The 18,200-nt window shown below is 47.3% G+C and overlaps 1 protein-coding gene across 3 annotated transcripts in view; it reads right to left on the bottom strand.

Annotated features, from left to right (window-relative positions):
* Positions 1-4,680: 4,680 nt before the first annotated feature.
* The window catches only part of SCNN1B (sodium channel epithelial 1 subunit beta), a 42,983-nt gene continuing 29,463 nt past the window's right edge, over positions 4,681-18,200 (bottom strand). For all 3 annotated transcript variants that reach the window (XM_077919158.1, XM_028706898.2, XM_077919159.1), the window contains 6 exons: positions 17,230-17,347; positions 16,001-16,076; positions 15,763-15,820; positions 8,974-9,035; positions 7,019-7,094; positions 4,681-6,124 (listed from right to left, as the gene is read on the bottom strand). In XM_077919158.1, the coding sequence (XP_077775284.1) occupies positions 5,717-6,124; positions 7,019-7,094; positions 8,974-9,035; positions 15,763-15,820; positions 16,001-16,076; positions 17,230-17,347 (798 nt within the window). In that variant the 3' untranslated portion in view covers positions 4,681-5,716. The remainder of the gene's footprint in view (positions 6,125-7,018; positions 7,095-8,973; positions 9,036-15,762; positions 15,821-16,000; positions 16,077-17,229; positions 17,348-18,200) is intronic.

Below are 18,200 nucleotides of genomic sequence, written 5' to 3'. Positions count from 1 at the left end.
GCAGCTGTTCCCCAAGGAGGCTTCTTCGGAGATTGGGGAAACCTTGGGCATATGCAAACAGTGCTGTCACCTGTATTAGGGGTGGAGGCACCCATCACCATGCTGATCAGATCTGGGAGAATGGTTGCTGGAATCAGACCAAGTGGGTGGGAGGGTGAAGGGGCAAGGCTCCTCAACCAGCACCCAGCTGCTGTTCTGATTGGAACTTCAGACCACTCTCAACTTACGCAGGGGTTACGTTCTGGCACCCCGGAAAATCACGTAAGTGAGGAACAGCCTCTAAACACCCTTTAAATGCCCTCTCTGCCACTCTCTTTCCAATACAGATTAAAAAAAACACAGTACCAAAAATATCCATGACTGGAATTGAAGCTCGGGGGCTGGCTGGAGGCTGCATGGAAAAGCTGCTGCTGCAGGAGAAGTTGAGCAGCCTAAACAGCCCCGTTGCGCCTCCAGCCTCATCTCCACCCTCACGGAAGCCCTTTTTGGGCTCTGGGGAGGTGCTTCTCATGAGCCACGGAACTCTCCAGCTCTCTCCCTCCATTTCTGGGTATGAATTCAACCATTTAATTATTTCCTGGTGCCATGTGTATACGTGGTCGTGCACAAGTGTGTGTATGTGGGGGGATGTCTGTACCTGGAAACTCCACAACAGGCAGAAGTGAGTTGGAGGAATGGGGAGTTCCAACAAACATTTCCTCAGGTGGAATCCAAATACTGCAGCAAATCTGACAATCGGTGGCGTAGCATGAGTTGCTAGTACCCGTGACCACATGGTGGGGTTGGAGGGAAACAGACAGAGTACGCATGCACATTCAAGTATCTAACGGCTTCTGCATCACCCATGAGATCACAGCCCTAGAAATAAGATGAGTCGTTCCATTATCTGGAGAGGTCACTTCCTGGTTCACAAGGAGAAGCTGTTTTCAGCAGAGCCCAGCAATGGAAGTGCGCAGCTGTATTGAGGCAGCACTGGGTGTTGAAATTTTGTGCCCCTAACAATTTTGCGCTGGGGGCAACAGCCCCTGTGGCTCCCCCATGCTATGCCATTGCTGGCAACCAGCCAAAGGTGTGCTGGGCTGGCTAGGGGTAAGGCCGAGAGGTGTGGCAGACCATAAATGGGGCTGGATTCAAATTGGGGAAGGGAGCAACTGGCATAAAACTGCCCAGCCTGCCCCCTCTAATCCCTTCAAGCAGCGGCTGCTGCATAATCACATTTCTGCAGAAGGGACAGGCCTGCTAATCTGTGCCGGCTCTGGCATGATGGGGCACGATACCTGCCAGGCATCAAGCACCTCTTGTTCAAGGGTGTCCTCATGCAGCAGGTAGAGGCTCTTCCTGAAGGGACCTGTCTGTGCTGCGCCCGCTAGGCCAGGGAACCAGTTCTGTGGGTTGCTGTAATGAGATTAACGCTGCCTGCCTTGTGAGAGGCCCAGGCTCCTTTCTTGGAATTTGGATGCGATGCTCTTGTTCCTTCCTGGGAAAATCCAGTCATCGGTTCTAAAAAGCCCTAATTTGTTCTTGCCTCAACTGAACATAGGGCAGCCAGGATGGCTGAGAACAGCAGGAGAGTCTGGCTTCAGCTAGATCAGGTAAAAAAAGAGGGCCTGTCGTAGTCCTGTTTCTGCCAGATGCCCCAAAGGGAAGAAGCCACCAAGCTGGACCTGAGCGCAACAGGGACTCTCTGTCGTAGCCCCACCGAAGTCTCGTTTCCGAGCAAGCAAGGGCTAGGAGTCTATGAGGAACACTTGCCTGAGAGCAGAATTCACATGTGAAGTCAGACAGTTCAAAGGTCAGGGAATCACAGAGCCAAGGGTTGAGATGGAGAGCAGGAAGTAGCAAGGTAGGGCCAGGAACCACAGGCATTGTTTCCGGCACCTGACTGCTGCTGAGAGCTCTGTTTAAGAAGCCCAGAGCCAGCTGGTTCTCATTGATGCCTTCTGCTGATCAGGTGCAGGTGGAGTCACTTTGCCTTCACCCCCTTCAGGCTGCTGTTCAGCAGGTGAAGCTGACTCCTGGCCCATGACACTCTCTCTACCTGGGCTTTCCAGCCACTGGTATTCAGAGGCAATGATTCCTGCGACCCACAAAGCAATATGTAGGCATCACGACTAGTAGGTGTTCTGATAGCCCTCAACTCCATGAATTTGTTTCATTCCCGTGTAAAGCCACCCAACTCAATGGCCATCCTTGTCTATGACCGAAAGCTACCAGTTACAATGGCTTGATACTCCCTTCCCCATGAGAGGCAGCAGATTGAGAGAAGGCTTTTGCCTTCATCTCTTGCTTTGGGACTTCTGGTTGGGGCATTTGGCTGATCACTACAAGAAGCAGGTGCTTCACCAATGGGAGCTTTTTGCCTGATCTAATGGAAATCCTTAATGAGGGCTAAGTGACCTTCCAACCAGCAAAACCTCTGAATTCACAAGGACCGGCAAGAAGAGAAAGCAAGAGTTTATTTTCTTGACTTTTCTAGGAGCCAGACAGGCTTTTGCATTTCACACACAATTCTTTAGCCGCCAGAGCTCTTGTCAAATTCAAAACTTGCATCTGCTTGTAATTGGTGCAGCCTAGTGAAGGGACGCGGGTGATGCTGTGGGTTAAACCACAGAGTCTAGGACTTGCCAAGCAGAAGGTTGGCGGTTCGAATCCCTGTGACGGGGTGAGCTCCCATTGCTCGGTCCCTGCTCCTGCCCACCTAGCAGTTTGAAAGCACGTCAAAGATAAATAGGTACCACTCCGGCGGGAAGGTAAACGGCGTTTCCGTGCGCTGCTCCGGTTCGCGAGAAGCGGCTTAGTCATGCTGGCCACATGACCCGGAAGCTGTATGCAGGCTCCCTCAGCCAATAAAGTGAAGTGAGATGAGCGCCGCAACCCCAGAGTCGACCACGACTGGACCTAATTTAGGTCAGGGGTCCCCTTTACCCTTTTACCTTAGTGAAGCTTGCACCTAAAATGTTCCTTCTCCTCCCAAGTCTGGGGTTAACAAACTCTGGCCTGGTCAGGTGGGTTATGCAAGCAGGTGAGCTGATGGGGCTTGCCTGTTTCAAGGGCCCTCTTTCTGGCTCTGTAACAAAAAAATTAAAACCTGGCAGTGTAGGGGGTGAGGGGTGTTCTTCTCCAGGCTCAGGGCACAGCATGAGTGGAGCAGGTAGGAGAGCAACGTGAGGCTTGGACTGCACCCTCTCCTCCCCCCAGCCCACCTTGCGGCAGGTGTCAGTTTTGTGCACGTGGCGTTTGGGTGCCATTTTCTGCAACTTGCCAAAACAGGCTGGGGAAGAGGGGGAGGAGCTTAGGCAAGCCGACGATTGTGAGGCTTAGTCCTTGCTTGCCTGGCACAGCATCCTCTCTTGAGGGCAGCCTTGCCATGTGCTCTGGTGACCAAGTGGGATGGGCTGGCTGTGGACATTCCTCCTGGGCTGGTCCGTCAGGCTGGCCCCTTTCTGACGGACAGCCTGAGCCAAGAAGTGGCCTGCACAGACCGGATCCAGCTGTCTGCAGCAGGTGGCCTCTCCTAGTTCCTGGGATCACTTTGCCCTCGCTGCCATCCTGCCCATTTTTATGGGCTTGTTCGTGGCTCAGCTCTCGATTCACCCGGGGCGGGGGAGAGACTTGCAACAGCAGTGCTGGGGGGGTTGGGAAGGGCCAGCCTCTGGGAGGCTGCAGCAAGGCTCCTCCTGCACAAGGCAACTCTAGGCCTACTGCAAAGGGCAGGTCCATCTCTGCAGCTTGGGGGCTCTTTTTTGTCCTCCGGTATGGTCAGTGGGGGTGGGAGATAGGAGCTGGAGCCTTGGCTGGTTGCTTGGCTGAAGGAAGATCTCTCTCCCCCAACACCCTGTTGCTATCACCTTCCCATCATCTCTGCACAGCCCAGTCCCAGATATTTTTTTGCCCAAAAGCAGCTCTTCCTTCCCTTCCCTCCCCAGTTTAGGTGACTTTGGGGGCCTGGAATCTGTCTAATGCAAGGTGTCAATAGCCATGACAGGAGAGGCAGGCGCTGTCCGTGGTAGGCAGAGGGCTGTGGAGCATTTCAGGCAATTGGCCTCTCGCATAGCCTGATCCTTTGAACCCCTCCTACCACTTCCTTCTCTTCCATTTCCCAGGTAAGTTTAGGGGAGTGAAGTTCAGGAAAGCAGGAGTCAGATGGCCAGAGAGCAGTATCTATATATCCCCACCAGGGGGCTATTTACTCCCCTTTTGCCCCCTTGTATTGCTGAGCTCCCTTTAGGAGGCAATCAGCCCAGGGGAGCATTGCTTGATGTGATGCTCGTCTACCTTTTCTAGCTCTGTGGTTCTCCCCTTGTCCCAGCTCTTCTGCTAATTGGCACGAGGCCAGAAAGAGGCCAGTTGCACAGACCTTCATCCATTTTATACATGTTATACTAAACATGTGCATGTGTGTCAGTGTGTATGGCTGGCACAAGGCGTAAGCCCTTGATTATCATGCCACCTTCCTCGCTGGAGGCTGGTACATCATAGAGGCTCCCATGTGCAGGAAGAGGCCACCTGGTTGCCAACCAAAACTGGGCGCATTCTGCCAAAGAGATTGAAAAGGAAGCAGCATCTTTATTGGTGTGTCATGTGCCTCTTTTCCTAGAGCACGTTAGCCTATGCTCCAATTCACATCAAGTAGAGGAGAGGGTGGGAAGAGGAGGAGGTTTGAGGAAGCAGGCAAGGCAGTTGCTCTGTCTGTCTCATTTATTGTTAGCCCACAGAAAGGCCTGAGCTGTAGGAAATGGGAGGTTGCTTGTATCGCTCTCTAACAAGCACAGGTTGATGGTGGACTCCTCTTCTGCTTCTCTTCATCTAAAATAAACCCCACCCACAAGAGTCCAACTCATAAAATGTTTTCCACCACAGGTGAGTTGGTATTCTACAAAGGACTCTTACCCTCTCCCTCCAAACAAAATCTCCCTCCCTGCAGTGTCACCATCTTCAAAACCCCAAAGTTTGAGGGCAGCAGTTTGTACAGGAGAGTCAGGTGCATGGCCAGCCGGCTCAGGCAGGCAGCAAAAGGGTTCCAGCATCACTGAAACGTCAGCCCTGGCTGGGTTAACTGAGGCGTCTGGACGGAGCTTTGCAATATAACCCCCATTTCCACAACTCAGGCTCTGCCCAACCCTAAAGGGTTCCACAGAAGCTGCAGCCATGCACATTCCTCCAGCCAGGTATGATGCTCCAACTAAGCAGATGAGCAAAATGGGAGACCTCCAACTGATCAGTGTTTTGCAGGGGGGAGTCCAGCACATGTTTGTGTGCTTAAAAGTGCTCTGCCACTTTAACACAACGAACTCACGGGGGGGGGGGGGGAGACCACCACCACAGACAGACTTTGGGCAGTTAGGATAGTGACAGAGAAATGTACTGATGATGAACTATTGATTATGCAAGTGAATCAGAATGAATGCACATTTGCCGTAAACAAAGCGGAACAGAGACTCAAAGCAGACTGGGCATGCCCTGACCTCTGTGCAATCCAATCGGGACAAAAGCTGAACCAAGAGCCCAAGGAGAAAGGGCTTTGCATTAGCAGCCACTCTTGAATCCCTAAATGTCCCACGCTGCAAGGAGCTGAGGGAGAAGGAGCAGGCTGTCTGGGTGGGCATTCCTGCATGGACTAGAAGACCCTTGAGGTCCCTTCCATTCTGCAATTCTACGAAGCTCCCTTGGAGGACAGAGTGGGGTTTCTTGGCTCCCCTTCCACATCAGCTGGGCATTAAGCTTTAGTCGGATCTGCTTCCCCATCGCTATCCATCTCCATGACATCCATGGCCGACACGCGGAGGGAGTCGTACTGGGGAGGTGGCGTTCCTGGTTCAGACCCAGCCTCACCATCTGCGGCCAAGTCGTCGTCCCCAGGATTGTCATCGGCTCCCTCCTCCCCCTCCTCCCCTTGGAAGCCCAGGTTGGTGTGAGCCTCCACCCTCTCGGACACGGTGGGAAGAGCGTCCCGCTTCGGGGGCTGGCTGCGCTTTCTCCTCAGCCCCTTGAACCAGCCAATCAGCTTCAGGATAGTGATCCAGACAAAGTCGATGAGGATCTCTCCAAACTCAATGATGCACAGCACAGAGCCTCCCATCCAGAAGCCAAACTGGCCACCCAGGCTTGAGAGAAGCCAGACAACCTGCAATGGGAAGAATCACAGGTTGAGAAGGCACTTGGAGCAGGGGGAGGTAAGGGGGGTCCTGACCCCAGGGGGGGGCAACTGTTTGCTTTGAGGATGGCCTTCCAGTGGAACAAGTCCAGAGGATGGAAGAGGCTTTGTATCCAAGTTGTCCTCACTGGACTTTAATCACAAAAACCCTTATTTATGTCCTTTTCAATCATGCCTTGGATCCCAAACGCCTTGTGAGTCAAATGTTTTGGCTCCCGAACACCCAGCAGTGAGTGTTCTGGTTTGTGAATGTTATTTGGAAGCTGAACGTCCGACGCAGCTTCCGTGCCTTCCAGTTGTGTGCAGAAAGCTCCTGCAGCCAATCGGAAGCCGCGCCTTGGTTGTCGGACATTTTCAGAAGTTGAACGGACTTCCAGAACAGATTCCGTTTGACAACCAAGGTATTGGAGTATTTCCAGCCAAGTACACAACCAAATTTCAGAGGGGAAACTAACAAGACTAGCTTTTAAATAAACTATCGGGGGAGTGCTGGAGATTCAAAAGCTGAAGAGTGAACAGTTTAAGCTTGTCTTTATTCCAAAGTTGGAATAAGTCTTTCTCATCTCATCATAGTCCTGGAGAGCTCTCCTGCTCACATACGGCTCCCATTCTTTGACACCAAATCAGTATTTTCCCAGAGGCCACAACTCACCCTTTGCAACATGTGAAATAATAGCATCCCTGAGACAGTTTCTGTGACAACTCAGAAACAAAAGCCAAACCAGGAGGCACCTGAGAGAAGGGAAATGCTTTTCCAGTGCAGAGGGTGGGGCTTAAACACATCCCGCATTACTATTGGACAACCCCCCACCCTGTGCTTCAGAGAATAGGCTGAGCAAAGGGATCTGGACCCAGCCCACTTACAGTTGTCCCTGCTGTCTCCACAATGGTTCTGTAGTTGTACTCTTGGAAATAGATGTTGAGCTTGATGATCCCAGTCCTGCAGGAAGCGAGAGGAGAAACAATGAGCTCCTCTTCCTCAAACATTCATTCACCAGGCCTGATAAGCTGCTGCCTGAGATTCTGCCCTTCCCTTCCTATAGGCTCCTGCCCTGAAGTTGGGGGCCATCACCGCCTCCTGTGGCAGGGAGTTCCACAGTTTCTCTGTGCGTGCGAAGAAATACTTTCCACCATCTGTCCTGAATCTCCCAGCTTCACTGGACGTCCACGACTTCTGAGCGTTAGCAGAGAGGGGGAAAAGCTTTCCCCTATCCATTTTCTCCACGGCACAGGCACCCCACTCTCACTTGGTGGCTCTGGTGTACGTGGCACACAGGAAGGCTCGGCAAACAAGGCTGTGGCAGCTGCAGCAGCTGCAAAATGGGCCTATAAACCTGGGGCCAGTCGCCCAACTTCCGGCTGCTCCGGAGCAGCCAAGATCAAACTGGTTGCAGTTTGCGGGAGAAGGCTGAGACACTTTGCAGAGCTGCAATTTCGCAATCGGTGGAAGTAAAAGGCTTGCAATGCGGCGGTGGTGGCTGCTGCAAGGGACCATGCGCCGCCTGGAACAGCTGGGGCTGGCTGAAGCGCATTCCTCCTGGGCCTGCCTTTGCCACAAGAGCTTTCCAAAGTGGGTTCTGGGGCTGGAGGATTGGCACCTCCTGGGGCCTCAGAAAGCAGGGAGAGCAGCTAGGCTGGGCGAGTCTCAGAAGCCAGAGGGGGCTTTGTTGGTTCTCACCTGTGCTCTGTGGCCAGAGCAGACGCACAAAAGAGGAGCCATGCAAAAGGAGCAGCAACTATCCCAAGAAGGCCTGACGGGAGCAGGGAGAGCACAGCGTCCTGGGCTTGGCCCTCAGCAGCTGAGCATCACAAAAACTTCCCTGGAGAAGGGGCCTTCATCCCACATACCTCGGCTCTATGGGTTGGTGGGGTTGGGAATCTGCTGAGGGCTCCCCCCCCTCCTCCCCACTTGCTTGATCCTGGAGGTGGTGAGGAGAGGCCACAGCCTGATGGATCCCTGCTTGCTCTCTGCCTGGCAAGCAGTTAGATGGCAGGGATGAGGAGCAGCCAGGGAGTGGGGCAGGGGCTGGATGAGTTCTTGCCTCAGGCCCCTCCAAGCCCTGGAGCCAACCTTGCCTCTACCACACATTGATTTTTACTGCATTCATAGCCCACCCTTTCCCTCCAAGGGGTTCAAGGTGGCGTACATGCTTCTTTCCCCCTTCTCACTGAATCCCTGCAACAACCCTGTGAGGTAGGTTCCACTGAGAGGCAGCAGCTGCCCCAAGATCGCTCCATACAGGGCTGGGTGGGGATCCAAACCCAGTTCTCCCGGGTCCTTGTCTGGCACTCTAACCACTGCACCACACTGTCTCTCAAGCCCCAGGCTGCCAGCTTAAGTAGCTGCCTTCCCTTCTTCTGATGCGGGTGGCGCTGTGGGTTAAACCACAGAGCCTAGGACTTGCTGATCAGAAGGTCGGCGGTTCGAATCCCTGCGACGGGGTGAGCTCCCATTGCTCGGTCCCTGCTCCTGCCAACCTAGCAGTTCGAAAGCACATCAAAGTGCAAGTAGATAAATAGGTACCACTCCGGTGGGAAGGTAAACGGCGTTTCTGTGCGCTGCTGTGGTTTGCCAGAAGCGGCTTAGTCATGCTGGCTACATGACCCGGAAGCTGTACGCCGGCTCACTCAGCCAAAAAAGCGAGATGAGCGCCGCAACCCCAGAGTCGGCCATGACTGGACCTAATGGTCAGGGGTCCCTTTACCTTTACCTTCCCTTCTTCTGCATCCCCCTGTCTAACACCCCCCCCCCCCAGCCCTCCTCCTTGTCTCTCCCTACCCACTCTTTGTGGCTCAGGGAGCAGCTGGCTTTTACTCACCTGTCCACAGTGATATCACGTGACTTATTTCTTTCATAGGATAAAATATGGAATATCCAGTTCTAGAAAGAAGAAACAAAATAAGGTTTCTGGAAGGAGGGATGCTCTGACTGCCATCTGTGTGCAGGACCCGCCCCCCCCTTTTGCTTACTTGTACATGCAACGTCAGGTGCCTTGCAAATGAACGAATGTAAATGAATTAATTGGTTGCCTTTCTGATGTGGGTACATTTTTAGAAGCATAAAGCACTTTTATCCGTTCAGGGCAAATAAAAAAAGGTACTTCTTCATGCAATTAAACTATGGAACTCCCTCCCACAGGAGGCAGTGATATTCACCAACCAAGATGACTTTAAAAGAAGGTTAAACAAATTCATGGAGAAGAGGACTATCCATGGTTATTTGCCCCGATGGCTATGCTCTACCTCCATGGATGAAGGCAGTGATGCTACTGAATGCCAGTTGCTGGAAACCTACACGAGGGGAGAATGCTTGCACGCTTCCCAATGGGGCATCTGGTTCGTCCCTGTGAAAGCAGGGAGCTGAACTAGATGGGACCCCTTTGGCCTGATCCAGCAGGCTATTATGGTCTTAAAACAGGAGCTTATTTTTTATTTTTAATATTCCTTATTGGATGAATTTCATCCCTTTTAAATCGAGCCACTTCTCTTTGTGTTTTTTAAATAAATTTAATCTTATGCACCTGAGTCTGGGACTGAGCCGCTTTAAAAGCCCCAACCACCGGAACTTCCGGTCGGTGCCAGCGCTTAATGGCGGTCCTACCTCCGAGCTCCGGAGAAGGACTGCTCCGCAAGTTCGGGTCTTACCCGCTACGGCGAGTGGGGGACCCCTAAAATCTCAGGCGCGGAAGCCTGAGAGCAAGGAGACTCGGTGGGCACCTTTGCGCCCCCCGGTACTGTGAAAGAGCCTTTTTAAAGGCTCCGGAGCGGCATCGGGAGTGAGCGCGGTGCTGAGAGTCGCTACCCAGCCTGCGGAGTGAAGCCGCGTCGCCATTAGCGGAGAGCGCCGATTCCTTCCTGAAAAGAAAATCTGGACTGGATTCCCGTGAGTAAGAAGGGAAAAAAATCAGGAACCTTTAAAAATAGAAAATTTGGCTGAAAACGGGAGGGCAAAAAATAAGGAAGTCTGCCCCCCCCGGACTGCAGGAATTTAAAGCAACGAAAGACCTCGCTGCAGTTATTAGAAACTTAGTTGCGAACTGTCAAACCTGAGCTGTCAAAAGTATCTCTCCCCTCCAGATTGGCAGGAGAAGGGGGAAAAAAGACAGTTTTGTGAAGATACTTTTAATTTAAAGGGAAACAAAGTTTTTCACTGCTCTGATCCCCGGGACGACCTGCCAGGATTTAACACCGGGAAAACTGTTCTTTAAAATAGCTCTGAAGTGGATATAGACTATACCTTAAATGGTGAAAAAATCTTAAGACATTTAGGATTTGAATGGGACTTTGTTACTGACATTGGACTAACTAAATTTAAATTGGAGAAAAAGTTTTACAACTTTAATGGCGGATTTGAGATTTTCTACATCCGGCTTTCCGTCTCTTTGTTGTTTCTAACTTGGAAACTTTTAACTGCTCCCTCTTGAGGGCTAAGAGGGAAAAATTGCAAAGTAACTGACTAATAGTGGGATTTTCCATTGCAAGTTTTTCCTGTGAGAACGGCCTTGGGATATGAGTGGCACAGCAGAGGAGATAAGAACCAGATCTAAAGCTAAACTAACACAAAAGAAAAGAGCTTCAATCTCTGGCAACACAGTGCCTGTACCGGACAGTGCGACAGCAGCATCAATGGAATCTATGACACAGGCACTGCTTAAAATAAATCAATCCCTTGAGGCCTTAACAAAGCAATCTACAGAAAACTCAAAGAAATTGACAGAACTTACAGCAAGATTGGATCTGAATACCACATCAGTGGCAACAAACACAGAATCTATAAATAGACTGATTCAGGAATCTTCAGAAACAAGGAAAATTGCAGAAAGTGCAAAATCTGTTGCAGGTGAGACGCAGGAAAGACTTGTGCCGATTGAGAAAAAGGTGAATGAACATGAAGCGGCCCTCTCCTTACTGGAATTACAACGGAAAGAACGAAATCTGAAATTTAGACAGGTTCCAGAGAAAGAAGAGGACAATCTGGCGGAATTTCTCACAGAGGCAATTCTGGAAAATTGGCAAGGAGATCTGGAGGAAGATGAAGTAGGGATAACAACTGCTTTCAGACTTGGTAGAAAGCAAAGCAAGAAGTCAAGGGATTGTCTGATCACCTTTAGAACCAAAGAGGAAAGAGACAAGATATTGAACCTTCACTATCAAAAAGCTTTGGTGATTGGAAACGTTCAAGTCCAAATCTTTAAGGACATCCCTAAATACATCTTGGAAGTGAGGACTTTTTATAGAGATCTTGCCAATTTGCTGAGGAAGAACTTTATACCCTTCAGGTGGGAATTCCCACAGGGGTTGTCCTTTAACTACAAAGGGAAGAAAGTAAGAATAAGAACAGTACAGGAGAAAGAATATTTTTTGGAGAGAAACCTAGAGGACCTACAGAAAGGTACGGTGGATCCGGGAATAGAAGGACAAGGATTAACATCAGAAGGAGGAGGGCTAACAGACATCGCAAATCTATCATTTGGACTACCACAACTGCCAACTGAAGAGGAAGAAAAACTTGGAGCAGTCGGAGGATCAAACATCTAACAAACAAAATGTCTCTGCAACTTCTAAGCTGGAACTGCAACGGTTTGAACCATCCCAGAAAAAAACGACAGGTTTTCCACATTTTGCAAAGGGAACAACTGGATCTGATATGTCTACAGGAAACTCATATAACTAGAGCGCACAGGAAATTGTTGGTGAACAAAAGATTGGGACAAGAATTTATATCTTCCGATAAAGTAAAAAAGAGAGGAGTAGTGATTTATGCAAAGGAAAAATTGAACCCAAAATTAAAATTTAAGGATGAAGAAGGAAGATATTTGGCAATCGAAGTACAGATCCAGGGGGAAAAATATTTGATAATTGGAGTATATGCACCAAATGATGGGAAGGCAGAATTTTTTAAGAAGTTGCATGAGACCTTACTAGACTATCTCGACTGCAAAATAATAATGATGGGGGACATGAATGGAGTGGTGTCTACAAATATGGACAAGGCACAAAGACAGACAATATCTAAAGAAGGAAGATTACCAAAGACTTTCTTCGAGATGACGGAAAACATGGACTTGATTGACATCTGGAGAACAAAGAATCCTCTCGAGAGAGAGGGAACTTTTTTCTCGGAATCTAAAATGACATGGACGAGAATCGACCAAATTTGGGTATCTAGTGTGATGGCTACAAAGATTAAAAAAGTAGAAATCTGCCCAAAAACCTGCTCCGACCATAATGCCGTAAAGATGGAAATGAAAATGACAACAACTGGATCCTTTAGATGGAGAATGAATGACTCCCTATTTAGAGATGAACAATTTTGTATAAAGGCCCAAAAGACATTGAAAGATTATTTTGAGATAAATTGGAGAACAGATGTGGAAAAAAGAACAATTTGGGACGCGAGTAAAGCCGTGATGAGAGGCTTCCTGATACAACAGAATTCAATCAAGAGGAAAAAGCAAAATGAAAGGAAAGAAAGAATTTTAGAAAAAATGAAGGAAGGAGAAAAGAAACTGAGGTCAAAACCAAAGTCTCAAGAAATTTTGAGAGAAATAAAATATTATCAGACGCAATATATGGAACTGACAAATCAAGAGATAGAATGGAAAATTAAGCAAATGAGACAAAGGACTTTTGAGTCTGCAGACAAGTGTGGGAAGCTCCTTGCATGGCAACTGAAAAAGAGGCAAAAACTGAATACAGTTACTTGTTTGGAGATAGAGGGAAAGAATGTTCATAAGCCAAATGAGATAAGTAACTGTTTTCAAAGTTTCTTTAGGAAATTATATACACAAGGGCCAGTAAACGAACAAGAAATAGAAGAATTTCTTAAAAATTATGGACTACCGAAAATCCCAGAACAGGGCAAGTTGATTTTGAATGAGAAAATAACAGAACAGGAAATAGAGGAGGCCATTCAAAAGGCACAACTGGGAAAGTCTCCAGGACCAGATGGACTGACGGCTAGATACTATAAAGCTTTGAGAGAAGGTTTAGTGCAACCATTGAAAGAAGTTTGTAATGAAATATTGGAGGGGAAAAAGGCACCCGAAACGTGGAAAGAGGCCTTTATCTCACTTATACCAAAGACCGAGACTGAAAAGAACCAGGTTAAGAACTACCGCCCGATATCATTATTAAATGTGGATTACAAAATTTTTGCAGACATTTTAGCAAAAAGACTGAAGAAAGTATTGACAGGCGAGATTCATAAAGACCAATCTGGCTTTCTCCCGGGAAGACACATGTCTGACAATGTGAGGAACATAATAGACATTGTGGAACTGTTGGAGATGAATATTAACAGAAAAGCGGTTTTGATTTTTGTGGACGCGGAGAAAGCCTTTGACAATATTAGTTGGAGTTTTATGAAAAAGAATCTCCAAGGGATGGGGGTAGGCCAAGGTTTTGAAAACGGTATAGGTGCAATTTATTCTGAGCAGAAGGCAAAGCTAATTGTAAATAATGTGGTAACGGAAGAGATAGCTATAGAGAAAGGAACACGACAGGGATGCCCTATTTCTCCCCTACTTTTTATACTGGTTCTGGAGGTTTTGTTAAACACGATTAGAAAGGACCAGTTGGTTAAAGGAATTCAGGTCGGAGTGAGAGAGTATAAATTAAGGGCATTTGCAGATGACCTAGTTTTGACTTTGCAACAGCCAATCACTAGCACAAAAAGAGTTTTAGAACTGATCGAGACATTTGGTCAAGTTGCAGGATTTAAGTTGAACAAACAAAAAACTAAAGTCTTGGAAAAAAACTTAACAAATGAAGAAAAAGAGACATTCCAGAATGAAACAGGTTTGGAGATAGCAAAAAAAGTGAAATACCTGGGGGTAAATTTGACATCGAAAAATGTGAATCTTTTTAAAGACAATTATGATAAATGTTGGACAGAAGTTAAGAAAGATTTAGACATATGGTCAAGGCTGAAACTTTCCTTGTTAGGCAGAATTGCTGTTATCAAAATGAATGTATTGCCTAGAATGTTATTTCTGTTTCAGACATTACAAATAATAGATAAGATGGACTGTTTCAAGAGGTGGCAGAAAGACATATCGAAATTTGTCTGGCAGGGCAAAAAGCCAAGGATAAAATTTAAGACATTAACAGATGCGAAAGATAGAGGGGGTTTTGCCCTGCCGGACTTAAGACTCTACTACGAATCAGCAGCGTTTTGCTGGTTGAAAGATTGGCTGCTCCTCAAGAATACAGACATTTTGGATTTGGAAGGATTTGATAACAGATTTGGTTGGCATGCATATATATGGTATGACAAGGTAAAATTGCATAAAGGTTTTAAGAACCATATCGTGAGGAAAGCTCTGTATAATGTTTGGATTAAGTATAAAGACTTGTTTGAAAGTAGAACCCCCAGGTGGCTGTCACCAATGGAAGCAAAAGAGGTGAAAAAATTGAATATGGATTCTAATTGGCCTAAATATTGTGAAATTATAGAACAAGATGGTGAAAATGTAAAATTGCAGAGTTTTGAGAAACTGAAGTTTAAGGTGAGAGATTGGTTACATTATCGACAGATAAATGAAGTATTCAAGCAGGACAGAAAGAAAGGCTTCCAAGTGGAAAAGTCAAAATTAGAAACAGAACTGTTAGAACCCAATACTAAAAATTTGTCAAGAATGTACAACTTGCTGTTGAAATGGAATACTCAAGATGAAATGGTGAAATCTAATATGATTAAATGGGCACAGGATATTGGGCATGACATTGAGCTTGCTGACTGGGAGCAGTTATGGACCACTGGTGTTAAATTCACGGCATGTAATGCCTTAAAAGAAAACATTATGAAAATGATCTACAGGTGGTACATGACTCCTGCTAAGTTAGCAAAGATCTATCACTTGCCCAATAACAAGTGTTGGAAGTGTAGTGAAACGGAGGGAACCTTCTATCACCTTTGGTGGACCTGCCCGAAGATTAAGGCTTTCTGGGAAATGATCTATAATGAAATAAAAAAAGTTCTGAAGAGAACGTTTGTTAAAAAACCAGAGGCCTTTCTCTTGGGTATGGTGGGCCAAATGGTGCCAAAGAAGGATAGGACATTTTTTATGTACGCCACTACAGCAGCAAGAATTCTTCTAGCAAAGTATTGGAAGACGCAAGATTTACCCACGTTGGAAGAATGGCAGACGAAGGTGATCGACTATATGGGACTGGCAGAGATGACTGGCAGAATTCGAGACCGGGGGAAAGAGGCGGTGGATGAAGATTGGAATAAATTTAAAGTTTATCTTAAAAACTGCTGTAATTTGGAAAATTAGGGGCTCAGAGTTATAAGAGATAAAGAACTACAGTTGCATTAATAACTAACTGAAGTTAAATATATGAAATATATTTAAGTTATGATCAGAGGGTTGCTGAAAAATCTTGAAACAAGAATGCAGAAAAGGGGTGGTATGGGGAAGTCGTGTTTTTGTTTGTTTATGTTTATGTTTTTGTTTTGTTTTATGGAAAACCAATAAAAATTTATTAAAAAAATAAAAATAAAAGCCCCAACCACCTAAGCATCTACCCAGCTCCATGTGGGTAGATCTTCAGAACATCCAGAAGCCAAAAGACTCCTCCAAAAGCATCTCCGGGAGACCCACCTCAGAAGCTTCAGAAGGCCAGTCAGCCATGGAGATAGTCATCTTGTACTGGGTGTTGCTGTCGAAAAAGGAAGGAGAGAAAGTTGTCATTCCCTGTGCCCCCTTCCCCGTCTCTTTGCATAGCAAAGCCCAGCTGGGTTATTCCAGCTGCCCCACTGGAGAGGCCCAGGGGTCAGTGCAAGACGGAGAGCAGGGCTTCTGTGCCTCGGGAACTTTGTGGGGCGCCGCCTGTACTTACTTGCAGGTCTCCTTGCAAGACTCGATGCAGGTCTGGCGGATCTCCAGTTGGTTGCGCAGCTCAGAGAAGCAATATGCTGCAGAGTTCAAACAAAGCACAGCCATTGCTTTCAGGAACTTGAGTGGAGTTGTTTTCTCCCTGCTGAATTTGCGGGGCTTAAAAGCTCATGGAAGTGCCAAAGGGGAGAGGGTTGTTCCTGTGATACCGCTTCCCTCACTCAGGGCCGGATTTAGGTCTGATGAGGCCCTAAGCTACTGAAGGTAATGGGGCCCTTTATGTATCCAGCTGTCCTTTGTCAACAACAAATTGTCCCTGTTTTTGTGTGTTGAATATATGCTATATGGTAATTTATGGACCTAATAACTATCTAAAGCCATTTAGAAACACTGTTGCTGTATGTAGGTTTTATTTTATTTGTTTATCTTATATTTTGGAAATGTACATCCAGGTTTTTTTCCTTTAAATTTTGTGGGGGCCCCCAAGAGAGTGGGGCCCCTAAGCTATAGCTTGTTTAGCTTATACGTAAATCCGGCACTGCCCTCACCCCAAGTCAAGCTGCTGTTGTCCGGAGCGGAACTGAAGGTCCACACTGCTCTGGCAACCCGTCCCACATTCATAAGAACTTGACCTGATGGTGTGGCAGCACTTTGGAACTCCCTGCCTATTGATATCAGGCAGGCACCTTCACTGCACACCTGCTGAAAACATAATTGTTTAAATCTGCCTTTAATATATTGTTATTTAAACTTTTCAAACATTTAAATTATTGTTGTTGATTTACACTTTTAATGCTTTTTTTGTGTAAACCACTTTGAGGTGGGTTGTGTTTTTTACGGTTAAGTGGTGTATAAAGACTCTATGAAATAAAACAAAACAGATTATCTTCACAAGTTGAATCTAAAATTGCAAGCTTTGACACTTCGCTTTTTAAAAAACACACCAAACGATGGAAAGACATTCAAAACAAAAAGAGATGCATGAGTTTTAATTCCTGGCCCTTTCAAAGCATTGCCCGGGCTCCCAGTGTCCCTTCATTGCTTGACTAATCCATCATGGTCAATGACCCATTTACACAGGTGGAACACACACAATATCCAACACCCACTAAATAAACCAAATCGCTGTAACTAAACAAGGAAGCTGGACTGCTTGGGCAGTGTTTGCAGGGCAAACACACTTTCCCCAAGAAGGGGAGCACCCCCCCACGTCCTTTCTGTGCCCATTCTCACCCCAGTCTGGAAACTCCTGATTGTTGCAGTAAGGCTTCCCTTGGACCCTAGGGAAGGAGTAGTGGCAGCAGTTGCAGTCCTTCACCATCCAAGCTTGGAAGCAGGAACGTAGGCAAGCCTGGAGGAAGAGAGGACTCTGCTTAGAGCCAGTGAGTTCCCAAGAGGACTTGGAATCATAGAGTAGTAGAGTTGGTCTTCCAAGACAACAATGCCCATTTACACCACAAAGAACTCATAAACCACCTACTTTCACCAGCCAGAAACACCATAACAGACACTGGAGAGACCTGTCAGGAGTAAGTATGGACCAATGGTACCAAATAGTATGGGAAACAGCCCTACTAGAAAAATTAACCAATAAACTGAAACTGACACGGGGACAAACAGAAGAAGACGCCTTTACCCCGGTATGGCTCCCCTTTATCACATACACAGCCCAACAAGACGTTGACAATAATCCACCAACAGCATACAAATCAATATGGCTAACCTGATCCAAAACACCCACCCACCTCACTCACACACGAAAACAAAGATCACCACAGCCAACTACAAATGAACAGTCACACCCTAGGCCAACCCCAACCTCTCTCACCATCAAAAAAACACAAATGAACAGCACGAGCAATGCTGACACCAAACCCTACATACATTAAGCAAAATAGAAACATTGCCACCCGACCCCACCCCCACCCATTTTCCCCCTTCCCCCCCAATGTCTTAAAAAAAAAAAGAATGGTAGAGTTGGAAGGGACCACGAGGGTCATAGGGTCCAATCCCCCTGCAATGCAGAAATCTTTTGCCCAACATTAGGCTCGAACCCACAACCCTGAGATTAAGAGCCTTATGCTCTACCCATTGAGCTATCCCTCCAAGAGGGGACCTTGGGTTAAGTCTTTCTCTCAGCCTCCATCCCCCATGTGAGGAGGGAGACCAACTGAGAAAGGACATCACCTGTATTTCTAGCCAGG

Source organism: Podarcis muralis, chromosome 14, assembly GCF_964188315.1.
Source record: "Podarcis muralis chromosome 14, rPodMur119.hap1.1, whole genome shotgun sequence".
Taxonomy (NCBI): Eukaryota; Metazoa; Chordata; class Lepidosauria; order Squamata; family Lacertidae; genus Podarcis; species Podarcis muralis.
This window is presented reverse-complemented; position numbering and strand designations above follow the sequence as displayed.